The 19,976-nt window shown below is 39.2% G+C and overlaps 1 protein-coding gene across 1 annotated transcript in view; it reads left to right on the forward strand.

The window, feature by feature from the left end:
* LOC100370773 (multidrug resistance-associated protein 1-like) overlaps positions 1 to 19,976 on the forward strand; it is a 114,539-nt gene that overhangs the window by 49,978 nt on the left and 44,585 nt on the right. Inside the window, exons 16-22 of the mRNA XM_085502683.1 lie at positions 2,029 to 2,205; positions 4,192 to 4,359; positions 4,799 to 4,991; positions 8,130 to 8,223; positions 8,642 to 8,789; positions 9,663 to 9,892; positions 10,266 to 10,560. Of these exons, the coding sequence (XP_085358809.1) occupies positions 2,029 to 2,205; positions 4,192 to 4,359; positions 4,799 to 4,991; positions 8,130 to 8,223; positions 8,642 to 8,789; positions 9,663 to 9,892; positions 10,266 to 10,560 (1,305 nt within the window). The remainder of the gene's footprint in view (positions 1 to 2,028; positions 2,206 to 4,191; positions 4,360 to 4,798; positions 4,992 to 8,129; positions 8,224 to 8,641; positions 8,790 to 9,662; positions 9,893 to 10,265; positions 10,561 to 19,976) is intronic.

The following is a 19,976-nucleotide window of genomic DNA, read 5'->3' on the forward strand; positions in this document are numbered from 1 at the left end:
ACATATGCACGTCAATTTGTTTTACGATCTGATTCAAGATGGCCGAATGGCAGCCATTTTTGTGCTAAAAATCATCAAAATCAAGCATTTCTCGGCTGTTTACAGATGGATTTTGTTCAAACTTGGTATATACATTAGACATTATAGGACCTTGATGCACATCATTTTGTTTTACGATCTGATTCAAGATGGCGAATGGCGGCCATTTTTGTGCTAAAAAATTCTGAAAATCAAGCATTTCTCGGCTGTTTACAGATGGATTTTGTTCAAACTTGGTATATACATTAGACATTATGGGACCTTGATGCAAATAATTTTGTTTTTCAGATGGGATTCAAAATGGCCGACTGGCGGCCATTTTGTTTTAATGAATGTGGTTCTCGTGCCATATCTCTGACTTGCTTTCACTGATTATGTTCAAATTTTAAATATTCATTATACATCATGTCATAGATAGACAGATATATTGGTTTGACGATCCTATTTAAAATGGCCAAATGGTTGCCATTTTTGTGCTAAAAAAAGTAAATATCCTCCATTTATGGATGGATTTCGTTCAAACTTGGTACATATATTAGACATTACAGGTTCCTGATGCACATCATTTATTTTGCAGATCAGATTCAAAATGGCTGTCTGGCAGCCATTTGGTTTTAATGAATGGGCTTCTAGAGCCATATCTCTTAAATGCTTTGACTGATTATATTGAAATTTTATATATTCGTTATACATCATGTTATATATATATATATATATATATATATATATACATGTATTCAAAATGGCTGATTTTGAATGCTGTTCCAGAGCAATATCTCTCAATATGGACAAGTACTTGTTTGACGATCAGATACAAATGTCAATCATTTCCTGACATGGTTATATTCCAGCTATATTACTACATGTATAAACAAAACTATATATCTTAAATTTGATAACTAATGGGAACTGTGCCATGCATGGCTTGTTTCAATATTTGTTTGCATCGACCAGCAGACAATTGTATCAGTTGGAAGCTGGGCTTTCTCAGAACACATTGTCTTGGACATGAACTGGATGGGCCAATGTTACCTGGTAGTAACTGCCACTGCCACTGCACTTGTCAATTACAGTGGAGCTCTACCGACTAGAAGATCGCTTGTTAGGATTAATAATCACATTATAATGAAACTTGGTCCATGAGCACCCTGGAACAATACACTGACCTAAATTTATGCATAATAATTGATTAATTTGCATAATATTTTATTTGGTTCATTGGGGTCATCCACAGCCATTATTAGTTTAATGTTGAAAAACATGCATATTGATTATCTAATTATTAGACCATTTCTGATATCTCAAAAAATCAGATTTAAATTGAATTTGTCACAGGTTTAAAATCAAATGTATTTTCTGTTGTCGCATACGACTTGTTTACCACTTCCGTGTGACTGAGAATGTTCTAGAACCGTACTGTGTCTGGGTGGAATTTTTAGAAACTTGTTGAATAGGTAATGGAACATTCTAGAAATTTGTAGTAAGTTCCAGACTCATTATGTATGCTGATGTAATGGTCCATTTATAGACAGTGTGGGTATATATAGGGGAGTTGTTCAGCACTGAGATCAGATCGGAGATCTCGTTGAATTGTATTGGAGTTTAAGTTATTGGAGTAGTGGAGTTTTACCGCGTTATTGTACTTGATGTTTGCAGAGTATAATAATACCAGTACCAGTTGAAACATCATCTGTTGGCTCCGTGTTCGCATGTTATCATTGCCGCCAGGGAAGTCTTTATGTTACTGTTGCCATTTTGGTATTTGAACCATCACACCTGTACTATACCAATTACGGTAATATTACGTTGTGTGTGACATCTGTAAATATTATAAATTTTGATAATGTGGATCACACAGTTTTCATGTTGTGCATCTCAAATAGCTGACAATTATTAGTTACCAAGCTTCTTGATTGAAAGGCTAATCTTAAATTGTGAATTAATTTCAATACTCTCTTAATTTCTATGCATTCTTTGATTTGTCGGCAGGGATCAGTTGCCTACGTAGCACAACAAGCATGGATCCAGAATACTACTTTACAGAATAATATTCTTTTTGGTACCAAGTATATACAAAAAAAATACAACAAAATTGTAGATTGCTGTGCACTGACACCAGATATAGCTGTATTGCCCGGTGGTGATCAAACTGAGATCGGTGAAAAGGTAATGGAAACTGTATGCTGCCCTCTATAGAGTGCTGGTTTTAATGATATTTAATGTTGTTTAGATACCATTTAATGATCATAATGGGAAAATGTATAGGTTTTCAGTGCATTTCACTCAATCACATTGCCTGCTGAATTAAAATTTATGGGAAAAAGGGAGTTGACTGGCTAGATTGAACGAGTACTTAACAGGAGCACATAACTCCTGTTCTTCAAAATCTTCACTGGTTACCTACGAATTGTTTTAGTGTTTGTATATAAGATTTCACACAATGAAGCGCCATCTATATTCCAGTTCACTGCAAGGTTATTTGAACCAGGTCCTTATAAACAAGGCCGTTACCGAAAGCAGGCTTTTTCGGTTGCTGCACCCAAGCTCTGGAACACACTTCCCAGAATGCTTTGCCTTGCACCCACTTTGTCTGCTTTCAAGTCTTGACTAAAAACTCATCTTTACAATATTGCTTATCATTGTACATCAGTAGAATGATGTGTTTTGATCTTTAATTTAATATTCAATGTAATCTCTTTTTTTTTTAAATAATGTATTATTATAATTATTTTTATGTAAAGCACATAGAGCTAGATTAAAGTTTTTATTCGCTATATAAGAATTAAAAATAACAAGCCGGTAGGCTGGTTGGCGATCCGCTCCACTCAAAAACAAGCAACATGTTTTTGGTTGTTTCCTTAGTATGACATAAACGTGAAGCTAACGTCGGTTTATAACTAAATGGGCCCCATATATGAAGTTTGCAAAAAAACATTCAGTCTTTAGAAGTCGCTTATTACTAGGACGTATTCTTCTGTTACATCATTTATATTTCCAACCGTTTTGCCATAGTATTTTCTAGAATGAAGGCAGCATTTACAGTTCATTCAAAGTTCAAAGTTGCGTTGGGATTACGTTGGTTGATACAGTGTAAAGTAGAACATTCTGGAAGGGGTGAAACGAAAGAGCATCGCCAGGCGATGGACGCGGGGCTCTTTGTCAACGACTGCAAACGTATCGTGTCCAGCCATTGGTTGGCCACATAGAGGTCAAAATACACGTTATATTTTTACGCGTTAAATTTGGCTCTTCTGTTTCACCCCCTTCGGAATGTTCTACTTTTGCAGCCTAATCGCAGGTTTTTCGAAAAACGTCGAAAAAGCACAAGAATTGGTAGAAATGTTCCTGTTTTGGGCGGATTATTGATAGAGAATAATGTCTTTATTACAAAAATGATGAAAAACCGTGAGTTTTTGCCTTAGTTATTTTTTTATTGGCGAAAAACTGCGAACTCGGCAAATTTGGTTGCACAACTTCCTTTTGTCATATACACCCAGCGATACCGATGCCAGCTGACTGTGTACAAAACTGGTAGGAGGTAATTCATTTGGGGCGAAAGTATTCAAAAATCAGTTTTTGGATGTTGCAATGACAGTGGTGGGCCAGGATTTTTTTCCAATCAGTGACGGCAAGACCTGTGAAGTGTGAACAAAATCAGCCGAAAAAATCACAGAGGAGTTAAAAGCCGTTGCTGGTGAAAAATTTCTCGGTAATGAAAAAAGAAATCAAAAATTCAAATAGTAACTTTGTGCCCACACTCAAGCTGAGTAGAATGAGCTATGTCTGAAGTGTTTTATTCCAAATTTGTAGGAGGAGATACATTTGGCGCGAAGCTATCCAAAAATCAGTTTTTTGGCTGTTGCTATGGCAACGGTGGGCCAAAAAATTTTTTTAGATTTTTCCTAATAACTAGGGTGAAGATGTGACCTACCTGCCAAGTTTGAAAGAAATCAGCCAAGCCAAAAAAATCACAGAAGAAATCATACGTGAAAACACTGGAGAAATTACACACACACACACAAAACGACAAAAGTGATTATAAGGGCAATCCTAGCGGAGCGGATCGCCAATAACTAATAATAATAATACCTAATTATCAACTGAATGTTACATACTTTCAAGATTAAGTTATAAATCATGTCTTGTCAACAGGGTATTAATTTGAGTGGTGGTCAGAAGCAACGAGTTAGTCTCGCCAGATCAGTATACTCAAATTCAGATATATACTTGCTGGATGACCCGTTGAGTGCTGTGGATGCTCATGTCGGCAAGCACATATTTGATCATGTGATTGGACCTACAGGATTACTGAAGAAAAAGGTAACAGTCATTTTATCACATATACTCCCGGTAGTATTGTATACTATCTTGTGAAAACTTTGAGCTATGATTATTAGCCCTCATCAGCCGGAAAAGAGAGCTAGTGGACTATGATTAAAGTCACTTTTCAAATTGTTTTCATCAGTGTTGTAATGGATATACTAATATTCCATACATAGTTATATAATAGATTTCATTTTGTAACAAATTTCTGTCACATTTATAGAATTATCATATTTGAAGAAACAATATATATTATCATCTCTACTGGGCGAGATCATCTTGTAAACATTTTTAAGAGAGATTTTCACAAGATCACTAAATTCTGTAGTAGCAATTTACACTATATATGCTGAAATTTATTTATACAAAAATTTTGTTTTAAATTGTAAACATTTTTGGCAGCAAACTTTTTAAAAATCATGTATTGTGTTTTCAGACCCGTATTTTGGTTACTCATGGCCTTAGTTTTCTACCGCAAGTTGACAAGATCATTGTCTTAGTGGACGGGAGAATTACGGAAGTAGGGTCCTTTAAAGAACTACTTAATAAAGATGAAGCATTTGCAGAGTTTTTGCGTAATTACAGTTCTGACGCCGATGACAACCAAGCTGAAGAAGATGAAGCTGCAGGTAAAGTATTATTAAAATTGATTATAGTTATTACTGGAGAGAAATAAAAGTATATAACACGAAGCTCAAAATGTCTCTGACTTCAAACAATGGTTTGTTTCATGACGTTTCGGGAGATGTAAAACCCCTTTTATCAAACAACAAACTGCTCCTGGTGTGTACAAAGGATGTCTTTGCAATCCTTTGTACAAAGGTAAAAAGTGATATTTTCGACTTCTTGTTGAAATCCGCAAGTCCCATTGCTTTGATATTACATATATACATGTAGGTACTACATGTTGACCTCTCTCAGATTCATTTTGTGGTGATATCTTCAATTCTCTAATTTTGATGATTATTTTTGTCATTTTCCGTGAAAAGTGATATTTTTGACATCTTCAGTTCTTAATTGAAATGTGCATTGCTAACAGCGGAGCTATCTCAGCCAACAGGCTGCTTGTTTATATATATATATATCTATTATTATGTGTTCATTTGTTTTTTGTTTTTATATTCTGCTTATAGTATTTTGTGCGTCCGTCCGGAGTCATATCTCAGAATCCCTTGGACCGATTCCGTTCATTCTTTGCTTGTGCCTAGTACTTTATGTGGGACATATGCACATGCAGTGGTTTAGCGATTTGATTCAAAATGGCCGACTGGCAGCCATCTTGTTTTTTGAAAATGTTGTATTTTGGACATGCTTTGTCAGTTTTCATTCAAACTTGGTACATAGATCATACATGTTAGGATACATGTCCCTGACCGTCTGTGAATTCCTGAGTCTGTCCGTCCGTCCATGTGTCCGTCCGTCCGTGCGTCAGTCTGTCCGTGCGTCAGTCTGTCCAGAGTCATATTTCAGAATCCTGTGGACCGATTCCGTTCATTCTTTGCATGTCCCTAGTACCTCATGTGGGACATATGCACATGCAGTGGTTTAGCGATCGATTCAAAATGGCCGACTGGCAGCCATCTTGTTTTTTGAAAATGTTATACTTCGGACATGCTTTGTCAGTTTTCATTCAAACTTGGTACATAGATCATACATGTTAGAATACATGTCCCTGACGATTTATTTCGCAATTGGATCAAAGACGGTCGACTGGCAGGCATCTTATTGTTTTTTTTTTATGCGGTATCTTGGACGTGCTCTGTCAGTTTTCATTTAAATTTGGCACATACATGTACTTTATACATGTTAGGATACATGTCCATGACAATTTGTTTCAAAATCTGGTCAAGGATGGCCGATTGACAGTCATTTGACTTTTTGGCCTTACTACTATATTTCCACAATTTATGTACCATTTTCATTTGTATACATATCAGTGTGCAGTGTTCTCCACAATCCAAAATAGCTGGTGGGCGGCCTAATTAGCATAAATTTGCATATTAATTTGCATGTCATTTACATACAACATTCTAGCATTTATGTCACTAAGTTATTTACTATTTTCTTTTTAATTTAATTGAAACATGTTACAATTTTTTGAAATACAAACGGATTGGTCACTATCAATATTTACGAAATGCAGAAAGTTTGAAATCGACGATTTATACGTTCGCAAATTGTTCTTGTTCAAGAGCAAGTACAAAACATAATTGAGTTATAATGTAGAAAATATACGAGGTGATTTGTCCCCGAAGCCAAAACGAACGATTTGTCAAAACAAAACCCATAACATTTTTATTTGTGGCACGCTAACGAAAAAAATCCTTTGTTTTCCACTGACTTCCTGTTCCGGTCCGTCAGTAAGAATCAGTACTCACCCGTGCCGACGGACGGTAAGATTCATTTACGCATGTACGGTCCACAGGCGCCTGTGGTACGGTCACGATACTTGCGTTTTCATACGTTGTTTTGGAATTCAAGAAAAAATGCTAGCAATCGGCAAAATAAAAGAATCTGCTATGTTCTCGAAAGATTAGACATAAAAAATGGATAAATTGAAGATAACTAAAATATTATTCAATTACAAATACTCGCGGTAAACTAATCCGGCAGCCATGTTTGATGTTTATTACCGCTTTCCGAATTCAGTACACGAACACCCAGAATGCGCTGTTCCCCTATGCAACTTAGATACTAAATCGTTACAGCGCCAACAACGGTGGGTAGCAGACGGTCGTTGAAAGGGGTAGGCCAAAAGGTCACCAGTTTGCCTTCTCCATGCTGTTTTCACGATGAAAATCGAGCGAACGTTGTAAATACGGCTAGAATTTTAATTTTTGTTCGAGTTTACATGCAATCTGCTAATATATTTATTTTCTATGCATATACATTTCGTTCGTGTTTACTTCTTTCTTTCGTGATCGGAAGACGATTATTAACAGCTGTAAATTTAAACCACTGTAGTTGCGCATCGTGAGCAATAAGTGGCAACAATGTCGGGCGACAATGAATTCAGGCGATTGACACATTGCCATGAATACACTTGATAACTGCTTGCAGACTTCCAGTGGTCATTGTTTATGTCTGGACGTTTGAAACAATAGCAAAATAAAGGGTTGGGCAACTACTCTTTTGTTTAGGCTTGGGAAGAACAATGCAAGCTTTTTACAAATAATTTCAGCTGGATCTACATTGGTGGGCGGGTGTTGAGAGTTCCTAGGCGGCCGTAAAACTTGGTGGGCGGGCCGCCCGCCTAAAACCCCTTGTGGAGAACACTGGTGTGTTTCATAATCAGATCAAAGATGGCCAAATAACCGCTGTTCTTATTTTTGGCCATATCACTACTACACAGAACACGTGTTTTGATGTAAATAAACAATCTGTTGTATACACCACTTGGAACTCAAGTTTCAAAGACACGCTCGCGACAACCCCTCTGCCTTAATATGATGAGCACAAAGAGAACTTTCAAAAATTTAACGGGACTGTGTCATTTTCAATGACTTGTAATTTGATTAATTTTTATTCGTAATTTTCTTTTGTAACCTTTAACCTCCTCCAGTAGGTTGTTATGAGTTAAGAAATAAATTGCAATAAATTGCATTTTGGGTTTTAAGCATAAACCAAACAAGTTTATTGTTAAAATGGAAATCAGAATACTGAAATTTCATTCACAGGGTAAACTGGTCAATTTTGTAGCCTTATAAATATGACATAGTATCCTAGTGACTTTACTGTTAATATACTGTCCATCTCTCACTATGCAGTATTGTCACTTAGTGAAGAGATCCATAATCTTTCAGAGATGCGATCTCTAACAACAGTTTCCATGGGTGATAAAGATGGTCATCCATCTTCCTTGTAAGTATACAGTCAAATACTCTATTTTGAACAGTTTTATCAAGGAGTTTGAAATTAACAATGCTCATTGTTCTAATAGGTGGCACATGTGACCCAAAAGTATGTTTTTGTTAGATGTTAAAGTATACAAATTTTACAAGAGTGACGATGGTGTTCCATAATAGAGTGAAAATATAATATATACTGACAGTATTTCTAATCTATTTATAGCATCTACACTTGGATGTTTTCACAATATAGTATTGTCTTTTGTCACATCTGAGAACATGTATTTTGTTCTTAGAGTTTCAGTCAGAAAATGCTCATAAAATATTTAAAAAGCTGAATATGCAGCAATTGAATCAATAACAATACTGTACATCTCTTCCTGTAAATATGTAACAGCTATTTTTGTAAAAGTTATTTTTTTTTTGTACAGACATAGTGATTCATTGTCAATGCTAGAGAGAAAGTCATCGAAAATACACCTGCAATCTTCTTTGAAAGAAGAAAAAGAGAAAAAAATGAATATGGAAAAAGCTGAAGAAACAAAACTGGTACAGAAAGAAAAGTCAGAAACTGGTCATGTATGTATTGTATTTCATTGTATCCTGTATATTTGATCAGGATTCCAATGAGATATATTTGGTGCCCCAATTATCTGTCTGTCTGTCTGTCTGCTGTCTATCCATTTGTCTGGCCATCCATCTATCTGTCTGCCTGCTGTCTACTTGTCTACAGTCCAGTGTGTAATATACTAGTATTGCTTCACAGTATTTGCTGTATTAGAAATAAATCTTTAATAAAAGGGTATATATGAAATAAAAGTTACATTTATTGTATGCTGGTTCATTAAATCTGACTTATTTTACCATATATAAAAAACACCTCTAAATACTTTATACTTTTATTAAACACATAAAATTCCCCAGGGGGAATTAAAATGGTTACATTTACACTAAACAAAACTAGACTAATAATACAAAACACTAAGACTAAAGTAGTGATTAAAAAAATAATAATAATCGAAATAAAAGAAATAAAAAAAAGACATGAATAGTAATATATCCCATCAATAGCAATAATAAAGGTAGAAGAAACCATTGTTAAAAAGTAATAACAATAATAATGCGTTAATACATTAAGGTTTAAAAATCTTGGAGGTGTTTCTGTCTTAAGTCGAAGGCAGTTTTAATGAATTGTCCAAGTGTGATATGTAATGAGGTTAAATTATAACTCATTGTCAGTGCAAATTTTCATCAATTGTAAAATTATCAAAGTTAATAATTTGTTTCTTATATTTCTAAAATATTAATTTTCTTTGGTCATTGTAAAATGGACAAGTCATGATGAAATATTGTTCGTCTTCTATTTGGTTTTTTGTGCAAAGTTCACATATTCTTTCTTTTTACTGTTGCCTTCAGTAGGTGATGTATTAACAATGGTCTTTTCAATTTCAGGTGAAATTCAACGTGTTTTGGGCATACATAAAATCCATGGGAATTTTACTCACAATACTTGTATGTTTCCTGTACAGCGGTAACACTGCGTTTGCTATCGGGACAAATTTTTGGCTGGCAAGATGGAGTCAGGAGCCCACAATAAATGGAACTCAAGATCCCAGTAAACGTGATCTTTATCTTGGTGTTTATGGTGCTCTTGGAATTTGTCAAGGTATGTCTTTCATTAGGTACTATACCTACCCCCTTTACTAAACCTAAGCTTTGCAAACATTTCTATGTTAAGTCACGGGATATTTAACCTCTATTTAATTAAAACTTGAATTAAAACGGCAGGCAGTTTTCCGGTGTCCTAAATTAGGACCCTGTGTTGTTTAAAGTGTCCTAGGGCCACTTAAAACAAAGCCAAGGATATTTGTTTCCCCACTATGGTGTTTATGTAACCACACATGCCGTTATTCTCAGAGTAGTCTGAGCCTTGTTCTTGCAAAACTCTTATCTGTTGAAACAGCTGAGCTATTTTGACTAGTAGGTTGCTTGTTATTTGTTTTTAATAATTCATTTATACTTTGTTTTTGTTCCTGTAGCAATCTTAGCGTACAGCCACCTTGTGCTTTTTTACTACTCAGTGACCCAAGCAGGGAAACATCTCCACTCTGGATTGCTTCAGAATATTCTTCACTGTCCTATGCAGTTTTTTGAATCGGTGCCGCTTGGAAGAGTTCTCAATCGTTTCTCCAGTGACATTGATACATTAGATGTACGTCTACCAATGACATTGCTGTACCTGATAATGAACATTGCTGAAGTTTTGTCTGTTCTATTGGTTATCTGCATCTCAACGGTGATATTCTTAGTTATTGTACCACCACTTCTCATTCTCTACTTCCTGGTTCAGGTATTACAATAATTTCTTCTCTCTACTTGTTGTGTATGTGTTGGTGATGCTGTGCCCTCTAGTGGTAGTAAACAGTGCCCTCTAGTGGTAGTTACTAGCTATTTGGAGCTATCCTCGGGGGCGGACATCCGGGCATTTTCACCGCCTGGTAACCATCACCGTGAAAACAAAAGCCAAAAACTCGCAGAAAACAAAACTTCGGGATGATTATTGAGACTCCCCTGAACAGTGTAACAAGATTAGCCCTACGTGTGTAACATATATAAATTTGGTCGTTCAGGATTACTTCAAAGATGAGTTTGTATTGTTTTCTTGAATTTTCACCAGCTCAACCGGCTTTCCACAGCAGCGCGCACAGAGCCCATAGAAATGCATGTATAGTGGTGCGCGTCTTAGCAGTGTGGAACGTCTTGTGACATAGCTCCGCCCTGAGGATAGTGTTTGTTTCTACTTGTATGAGTGTGCAGTGCGCCCTTTATGATAGTTTCAACTACAGTCACTGTATAGAGGATAGACAGACTGTATTCCAACCACAGTCCCTGTATAGAGGATAGACAGACTGTATTCCAACCACAGTCACTGTATAGAGGATAGACAGACTGTATTCAAACCACAGTCCCTGTATAGAGGATAGACAGACTGTATTACAACCACAGTCACTGTATAGAGTATAGACAGACTGTATTCCAACCACAGTCCCTGTATAGTGCATAGACAGACTGTATTCCAACCACAGTCCCTGTATAGAGGATAGACAGACTGTTTTCCAACCACAGTCACTGTATAGAGGATAGACAGACTGTATTCCAACCACAGTCCCTGTATAGAGGATAGACAGACTGTATTCCAACCACAGTCACTGTATAGAGGATAGACAGACTGTATTCCAACCACAGTCCCTGTATAGTGCATAGACAGACTGTATTCCAACCACAGTCCCTGTATAGAGGATAGACAGTCTGTTTTCCAACCACAGTCACTGTATAGAGGATAGACAGACTGTATTCCAACCACAGTCCCTGTATAGAGCATAGACAGACTGTATTCCAACCACAGTCCCTATATAGAGGATAGACAGACTGTATTCCAACCACAGTCCCTGTATAGAGGATAGACAGACTGTATTCCAACCACAGTCTCTGTATAGTGCATAGACAGACTGTATTCCAACCACAGTCCCTGTATAGAGGATAGACAGACTGTATTCCAACCACAGTCACTGTATAGAGGATAGACAGACTGTATTCCAACCACAGTCCCTGTATAGAGGATAGACAGACTGTATTCCAACCACAGTCCCTGTATAGAGGATAGACAGACTGTATTCCAACCACAGTCACTGTATAGAGGATAGACAGACTGTATTCCAACCACAGTCCCTGTATAGAGCATAGACAGACTGTATTCCAACCACAGTCCTTGTATAGAGGATAGACAGACTGTATTCCAACCACAGTCACTGTATAGAGCATAGACAGACTGTATTCAAACCACAGTCCCTGTATAGAGGATAGACAGACTGTATTCCAACCACAGTCACTGTATAGAGGATAGACAGACTGTATTCCAACCACAGTCCCTGTATAGAGGATAGACAGACTGTATTCCAACCACAGTCCCTATATAGAGGATAGACAGACTGTATTCAAACCACAGTCCCTGTATAGAGGATAGACAGACTGTATTCCAACCACAGTCACTGTATAGAGGATAGACAGACTGTATTCAAACCACAGTCCCTGTATAGAGGATAGACAGACTGTATTCCAACCACAGTCACTGTATAGAGGATAGACAGACTGTATTCCAACCACAGTCCCTGTATAGAGGATAGACAGACTGTATTCCAACCACAGTCCCTGTATAGAGGATAGACAGACTGTATTCCAACCACAGTCACTGTATAGAGCATAGACAGACTGTATTCAAACCACAGTCCCTGTATAGAGGATAGACAGACTGTATTCCAACCACAGTCACTGTATAGAGGATAGACAGACTGTATTCCAACCACAGTCCCTGTATAGAGCATAGACAGACTGTATTCCAACCACAGTCCCTATATAGAGGATAGACAGACTGTATTCCAACCACAGTCACTGTATAGAGCATAGACAGACTGTATTCCAACCACAGTCATTGTATAGAGCATAGACCGACTGTATTCAAACCACAGTCCCTGTATAGAGGATAGACAGACTGTATTCCAACCACAGTCACTGTATAGAGGATAGACAGACTGTATTCAAACCACAGTCCCTGTATAGAGGATAGACAGACTGTATTCCAACCACAGTCACTGTATAGAGGATAGACAGACTGTATTCCAACCACAGTCCCTGTATAGAGGATAGACAGACTGTATTCCAACCACAGTCCCTGTATAGAGGATAGACAGACTGTATTCCAACCACAGTCACTGTATAGAGCATAGACAGACTGTATTCCAACCACAGTCCCTGTATAGAGGATAGACAGACTGTATTCCAACCACAGTCACTGTATAGAGGATAGACAGACTGTATTCAAACCACAGTCCCTGTATAGAGTATAGACAGACTGTATTCCAACCACAGTCACTGTATAGAGGATAGACAGACTGTATTCCAACCACAGTCCCTGTATAGAGGATAGACAGACTGTATTCCAACCACAGTCACTGTATAGAGCATAGACAGACTGTATTCAAACCACAGTCACTGTATAGAGCATAGACAGACTGTATTCCAACCACAGTCCCTGTATAGAGGATAGACAGACTGTATTCCAACCACAGTCCCTGTATAGAGGATAGACAGACTGTATTCCAACCACAGTCCCTGTATAGAGGATAGACAGACTGTATTCCAACCACAGTCACTGTATAGAGGATAGACAGACTGTATTCCAACCACAGTCCCTGTATAGAGCATAGACAGACTGTATTCCAACCACAGTCCCTGTATAGAGGATAGACAGACTGTATTCCAACCACAGTCACTGTATAGAGGATAGACAGACTGTATTCCAACCACAGTCCCTGTATAGAGCATAGACAGACTGTATTCCAACCACAGTCCCTGTATAGAGGATAGACAGACTGTATTCCAACCACAGTCCCTGTATAGAGCATAGACAGACTGTATTCCAACCACAGTCCCTGTATAGAGCATAGACAGACTGTATTCCAACCACAGTCCCTGTATAGAGCATAGACAGACTGTATTCCAATCACAGTCACTGTATAGAGGATAGACAGACTGTATTCCAACCACAGTCCCTGTATAGAGTATAGACAGACTGTATTCCAACCACAGTCCCTGTATAGAGTATAGACAGACTGTATTCCAACCACAGTCCCTGTATAGAGGATAGACAGACTGTATTCCAACCACAGTCACTGTATAGAGGATAGACAGACTGTATTCCAACCACAGTCACTGTATAGAGGATAGACAGACTGTATTCCAACCACAGTCCCTGTATAGAGGATAGACAGACTGTATTCCAAGCACAGTCCCTGTATAGAGGATAGACAGTGTATTCCAACCACAGTCACTGTATAGAGGATAGACAGACTGTATTCCAACCACAGTCCCTGTATAGAGCATAGACAGACTGTATTCCAACCACAGTCCCTGTATAGAGGATAGACAGACTGTATTCCAACCACAGTCACTGTATAGAGGATAGACAGACTGTATTCCAACCACAGTCCCTGTATAGAGCATAGACAGACTGTATTCCAACCACAGTCCCTGTATAGAGGATAGACAGACTGTATTCCAACCACAGTCACTGTATAGAGCATAGACAGACTGTATTCAAACCACAGTCCCTGTATAGAGGATAGACAGACTGTATTCCAACCACATTCACTGTATAGAGGATAGACAGACTGTATTCCAACCACAGTCCCTGTATAGAGGATAGACAGACTGTATTCCAACCACAGTCCCTATATAGAGGATAGACAGACTGTATTCCAACCACAGTCACTGTATAGAGCATAGACAGACTGTATTCAAACCACAGTCCCTGTATAGAGGATAGACAGACTGTATTCCAACCACAGTCACTGTATAGAGGATAGACAGACTGTATTCAAACCACAGTCCCTGTATAGAGGATAGACAGACTGTATTCCAACCACAGTCACTGTATAGAGGATAGACAGACTGTATTCCAACCACAGTCCCTGTATAGAGGATAGACAGACTGTATTCCAACCACAGTCACTGTATAGAGGATAGACAGACTGTATTCCAACCACAGTCCCTGTATAGAGGATAGACAGACTGTATTCCAACCACAGTCACTGTATAGAGCATAGACAGACTGTATTCAAACCACAGTCCCTGTATAGAGGATAGACAGACTGTATTCCAACCACAGTCACTGTATAGAGAATAGACAGACTGTATTCCAACCACAGTCCCTGTATAGAGCATAGACAGACTGTATTCCAACCACAGTCCCTATATAGAGGATAGACAGACTGTATTCCAACCACAGTCACTGTATAGAGCATAGACAGACTGTATTCCAACCACAGTCATTGTATAGAGCATAGACCGACTGTATTCAAACCACAGTCCCTGTATAGAGGATAGACAGACTGTATTCCAACCACAGTCACTGTATAGAGGATAGACAGACTGTATTCAAACCACAGTCCCTGTATAGAGGATAGACAGACTGTATTCCAACCACAGTCACTGTATAGAGGATAGACAGACTGTATTCCAACCACAGTCCCTGTATAGAGGATAGACAGACTGTATTCCAACCACAGTCCCTGTATAGAGGATAGACAGACTGTATTCCAACCACAGTCCCTGTATAGAGGATAGACAGACTGTATTCCAACCACAGTCCCTGTATAGAGGATAGACAGACTGTATTCCAACCACAGTCACTGTATAGAGCATAGACAGACTGTATTCCAACCACAGTCCCTGTATAGAGGATAGACAGACTGTATTCCAACCACAGTCACTGTATAGAGGATAGACAGACTGTATTCAAACCACAGTCCCTGTATAGAGTATAGACAGACTGTATTCCAACCACAGTCACTGTATAGAGGATAGACAGACTGTATTCCAACCACAGTCCCTGTATAGAGGATAGACAGACTGTATTCCAACCACAGTCACTGTATAGAGCATAGACAGACTGTATTCAAACCACAGTCACTGTATAGAGCATAGACAGACTGTATTCCAACCACAGTCCCTGTATAGAGGATAGACAGACTGTATTCCAACCACAGTCCCTGTATAGAGGATAGACAGACTGTATTCCAACCACAGTCCCTGTATAGAGGATAGACAGACTGTATTCCAACCACAGTCACTGTATAGAGGATAGACAGACTGTATTCCAACCACAGTCCCTGTATAGAGCATAGACAGACTGTATTCCAACCACAGTCCCTGTATAGAGGATAGACAGACTGTATTCCAACCACAGTCACTGTATAGAGGATAGACAGACTGTATTCCAACCACAGTCACTGTATAGAGGATAGACAGACTGTATTCCAACCACAGTCCCTGTATAGAGCATAGACAGACTGTATTCCAACCACAGTCCCTGTATAGAGGATAGACAGACTGTATTCCAACCACAGTCACTGTATAGAGGATAGACAGACTGTATTCCAACCACAGTCCCTGTATAGAGCATAGACAGACTGTATTCCAACCACAGTCCCTGTATAGAGGATAGACAGACTGTATTCCAACCACAGTCACTGTATAGAGGATAGACAGACTGTATTCCAACCACAGTCCCTGTATAGAGCATAGACAGACTGTATTCCAACCACAGTCCCTGTATAGAGGATAGACAGACTGTATTCCAACCACAGTCCCTGTATAGAGCATAGACAGACTGTATTCCAACCACAGTCCCTGTATAGAGCATAGACAGACTGTATTCCAACCACAGTCCCTGTATAGAGCATAGACAGACTGTATTCCAATCACAGTCACTGTATAGAGGATAGACAGACTGTATTCCAACCACAGTCCCTGTATAGAGTATAGACAGACTGTATTCCAACCACAGTCCCTGTATAGAGTATAGACAGACTGTATTCCAACCACAGTCCCTGTATAGAGGATAGACAGACTGTATTCCAACCACAGTCACTGTATAGAGGATAGACAGACTGTATTCCAACCACAGTCACTGTATAGAGGATAGACAGACTGTATTCCAACCACAGTCCCTGTATAGAGGATAGACAGACTGTATTCCAAGCACAGTCCCTGTATAGAGGATAGACAGTGTATTCCAACCACAGTCACTGTATAGAGGATAGACAGACTGTATTCCAACCACAGTCCCTGTATAGAGCATAGACAGACTGTATTCCAACCACAGTCCCTGTATAGAGGATAGACAGACTGTATTCCAACCACAGTCACTGTATAGAGGATAGACAGACTGTATTCCAACCACAGTCCCTGTATAGAGCATAGACAGACTGTATTCCAACCACAGTCCCTGTATAGAGGATAGACAGACTGTATTCCAACCACAGTCACTGTATAGAGCATAGACAGACTGTATTCAAACCACAGTCCCTGTATAGAGGATAGACAGACTGTATTCCAACCACATTCACTGTATAGAGGATAGACAGACTGTATTCCAACCACAGTCCCTGTATAGAGGATAGACAGACTGTATTCCAACCACAGTCCCTATATAGAGGATAGACAGACTGTATTCCAACCACAGTCACTGTATAGAGCATAGACAGACTGTATTCAAACCACAGTCCCTGTATAGAGGATAGACAGACTGTATTCCAACCACAGTCACTGTATAGAGGATAGACAGACTGTATTCAAACCACAGTCCCTGTATAGAGGATAGACAGACTGTATTCCAACCACAGTCACTGTATAGAGGATAGACAGACTGTATTCCAACCACAGTCCCTGTATAGAGGATAGACAGACTGTATTCCAACCACAGTCACTGTATAGAGGATAGACAGACTGTATTCCAACCACAGTCCCTGTATAGAGGATAGACAGACTGTATTCCAACCACAGTCACTGTATAGAGCATAGACAGACTGTATTCAAACCACAGTCCCTGTATAGAGGATAGACAGACTGTATTCCAACCACAGTCACTGTATAGAGAATAGACAGACTGTATTCCAACCACAGTCCCTGTATAGAGCATAGACAGACTGTATTCCAACCACAGTCCCTATATAGAGGATAGACAGACTGTATTCCAACCACAGTCACTGTATAGAGCATAGACAGACTGTATTCCAACCACAGTCATTGTATAGAGCATAGACCGACTGTATTCAAACCACAGTCCCTGTATAGAGGATAGACAGACTGTATTCCAACCACAGTCACTGTATAGAGGATAGACAGACTGTATTCAAACCACAGTCCCTGTATAGAGGATAGACAGACTGTATTCCAACCACAGTCACTGTATAGAGGATAGACAGACTGTATTCCAACCACAGTCCCTGTATAGAGGATAGACAGACTGTATTCCAACCACAGTCCCTGTATAGAGGATAGACAGACTGTATTCCAACCACAGTCCCTGTATAGAGGATAGACAGACTGTATTCCAACCACAGTCCCTGTATAGAGGATAGACAGACTGTATTCCAACCACAGTCACTGTATAGAGCATAGACAGACTGTATTCCAACCACAGTCCCTGTATAGAGGATAGACAGACTGTATTCCAACCACAGTCACTGTATAGAGGATAGACAGACTGTATTCAAACCACAGTCCCTGTATAGAGTATAGACAGACTGTATTCCAACCACAGTCACTGTATAGAGGATAGACAGACTGTATTCCAACCACAGTCCCTGTATAGAGGATAGACAGACTGTATTCCAACCACAGTCACTGTATAGAGCATAGACAGACTGTATTCAAACCACAGTCACTGTATAGAGCATAGACAGACTGTATTCCAACCACAGTCCCTGTATAGAGGATAGACAGACTGTATTCCAACCACAGTCCCTGTATAGAGGATAGACAGACTGTATTCCAACCACAGTCCCTGTATAGAGGATAGACAGACTGTATTCCAACCACAGTCACTGTATAGAGGATAGACAGACTGTATTCCAACCACAGTCCCTGTATAGAGCATAGACAGACTGTATTCCAACCACAGTCCCTGTATAGAGGATAGACAGACTGTATTCCAACCACAGTCACTGTATAGAGGATAGACAGACTGTATTCCAACCACAGTCACTGTATAGAGGATAGACAGACTGTATTCCAACCACAGTCCCTGTATAGAGCATAGACAGACTGTATTCCAACCACAGTCCCTGTATAGAGGATAGACAGACTGTATTCCAACCACAGTCACTGTATAGAGGATAGACAGACTGTATTCCAACCACAGTCCCTGTATAGAGCATAGACAGACTGTATTCCAACCACAGTCCCTGTATAGAGGATAGACAGACTGTATTCCAACCACAGTCCCTGTATAGAGCATAGACAGACTGTATTCCAATCACAGTCACTGTATAGAGGATAGACAGACTGTATTCCAACCACAGTCCCTGTATAGAGGATAGACAGACTGTATTCCAACCACAGTCCCTGTATAGAGGATAGACAGACTGTATTCCAACCACAGTCACTGTATAGAGGATAGACAGACTGTATTCCAACCACAGTCCCTGTATAGAGCATAGACAGACTGTATTCCAACCACAGTCCCTGTATAGAGGATAGACAGACTGTATTCCAACCACAGTCACTGTATAGAGGATAGACAGACTGTATTCCAACCACAGTCCCTGTATAGAGCATAGACAGACTGTATTCCAACCACAGTCCCTGTATAGAGGATAGACAGACTGTATTCCAACCACAGTCCCTGTATAGAGCATAGACAGACTGTATTCCAACCACAGTCCCTGTATAGAGCATAGACAGACTGTATTCCAACCACAGTCCCTGTATAGAGCATAGACAGACTGTATTCCAATCACAGTCACTGTATAGAGGATAGACAGACTGTATTCCAACCACAGTCCCTGTATAGAGTATAGACAGACTGTATTCCAACCACAGTCCCTGTATAGAGTATAGACAGACTGTATTCCAACCACAGTCCCTGTATAGAGGATAGACAGACTGTATTCCAACCACAGTCACTGTATAGAGGATAGACAGACTGTATTCCAACCACAGTCACTGTATAGAGGATAGACAGACTGTATTCCAACCACAGTCCCTGTATAGAGGATAGACAGACTGTATTCCAAGCACAGTCCCTGTATAGAGGATAGACAGTGTATTCCAACCACAGTCACTGTATAGAGGATAGACAGACTGTATTCCAACCACAGTCCCTGTATAGAGCATAGACAGACTGTATTCCAACCACAGTCCCTG

This window comes from Saccoglossus kowalevskii, chromosome 8 (genome assembly GCF_978046115.1).
Source record: "Saccoglossus kowalevskii chromosome 8, keSacKowa6.1, whole genome shotgun sequence".
NCBI lineage: Eukaryota > Metazoa > Hemichordata > Enteropneusta > Harrimaniidae > Saccoglossus > Saccoglossus kowalevskii.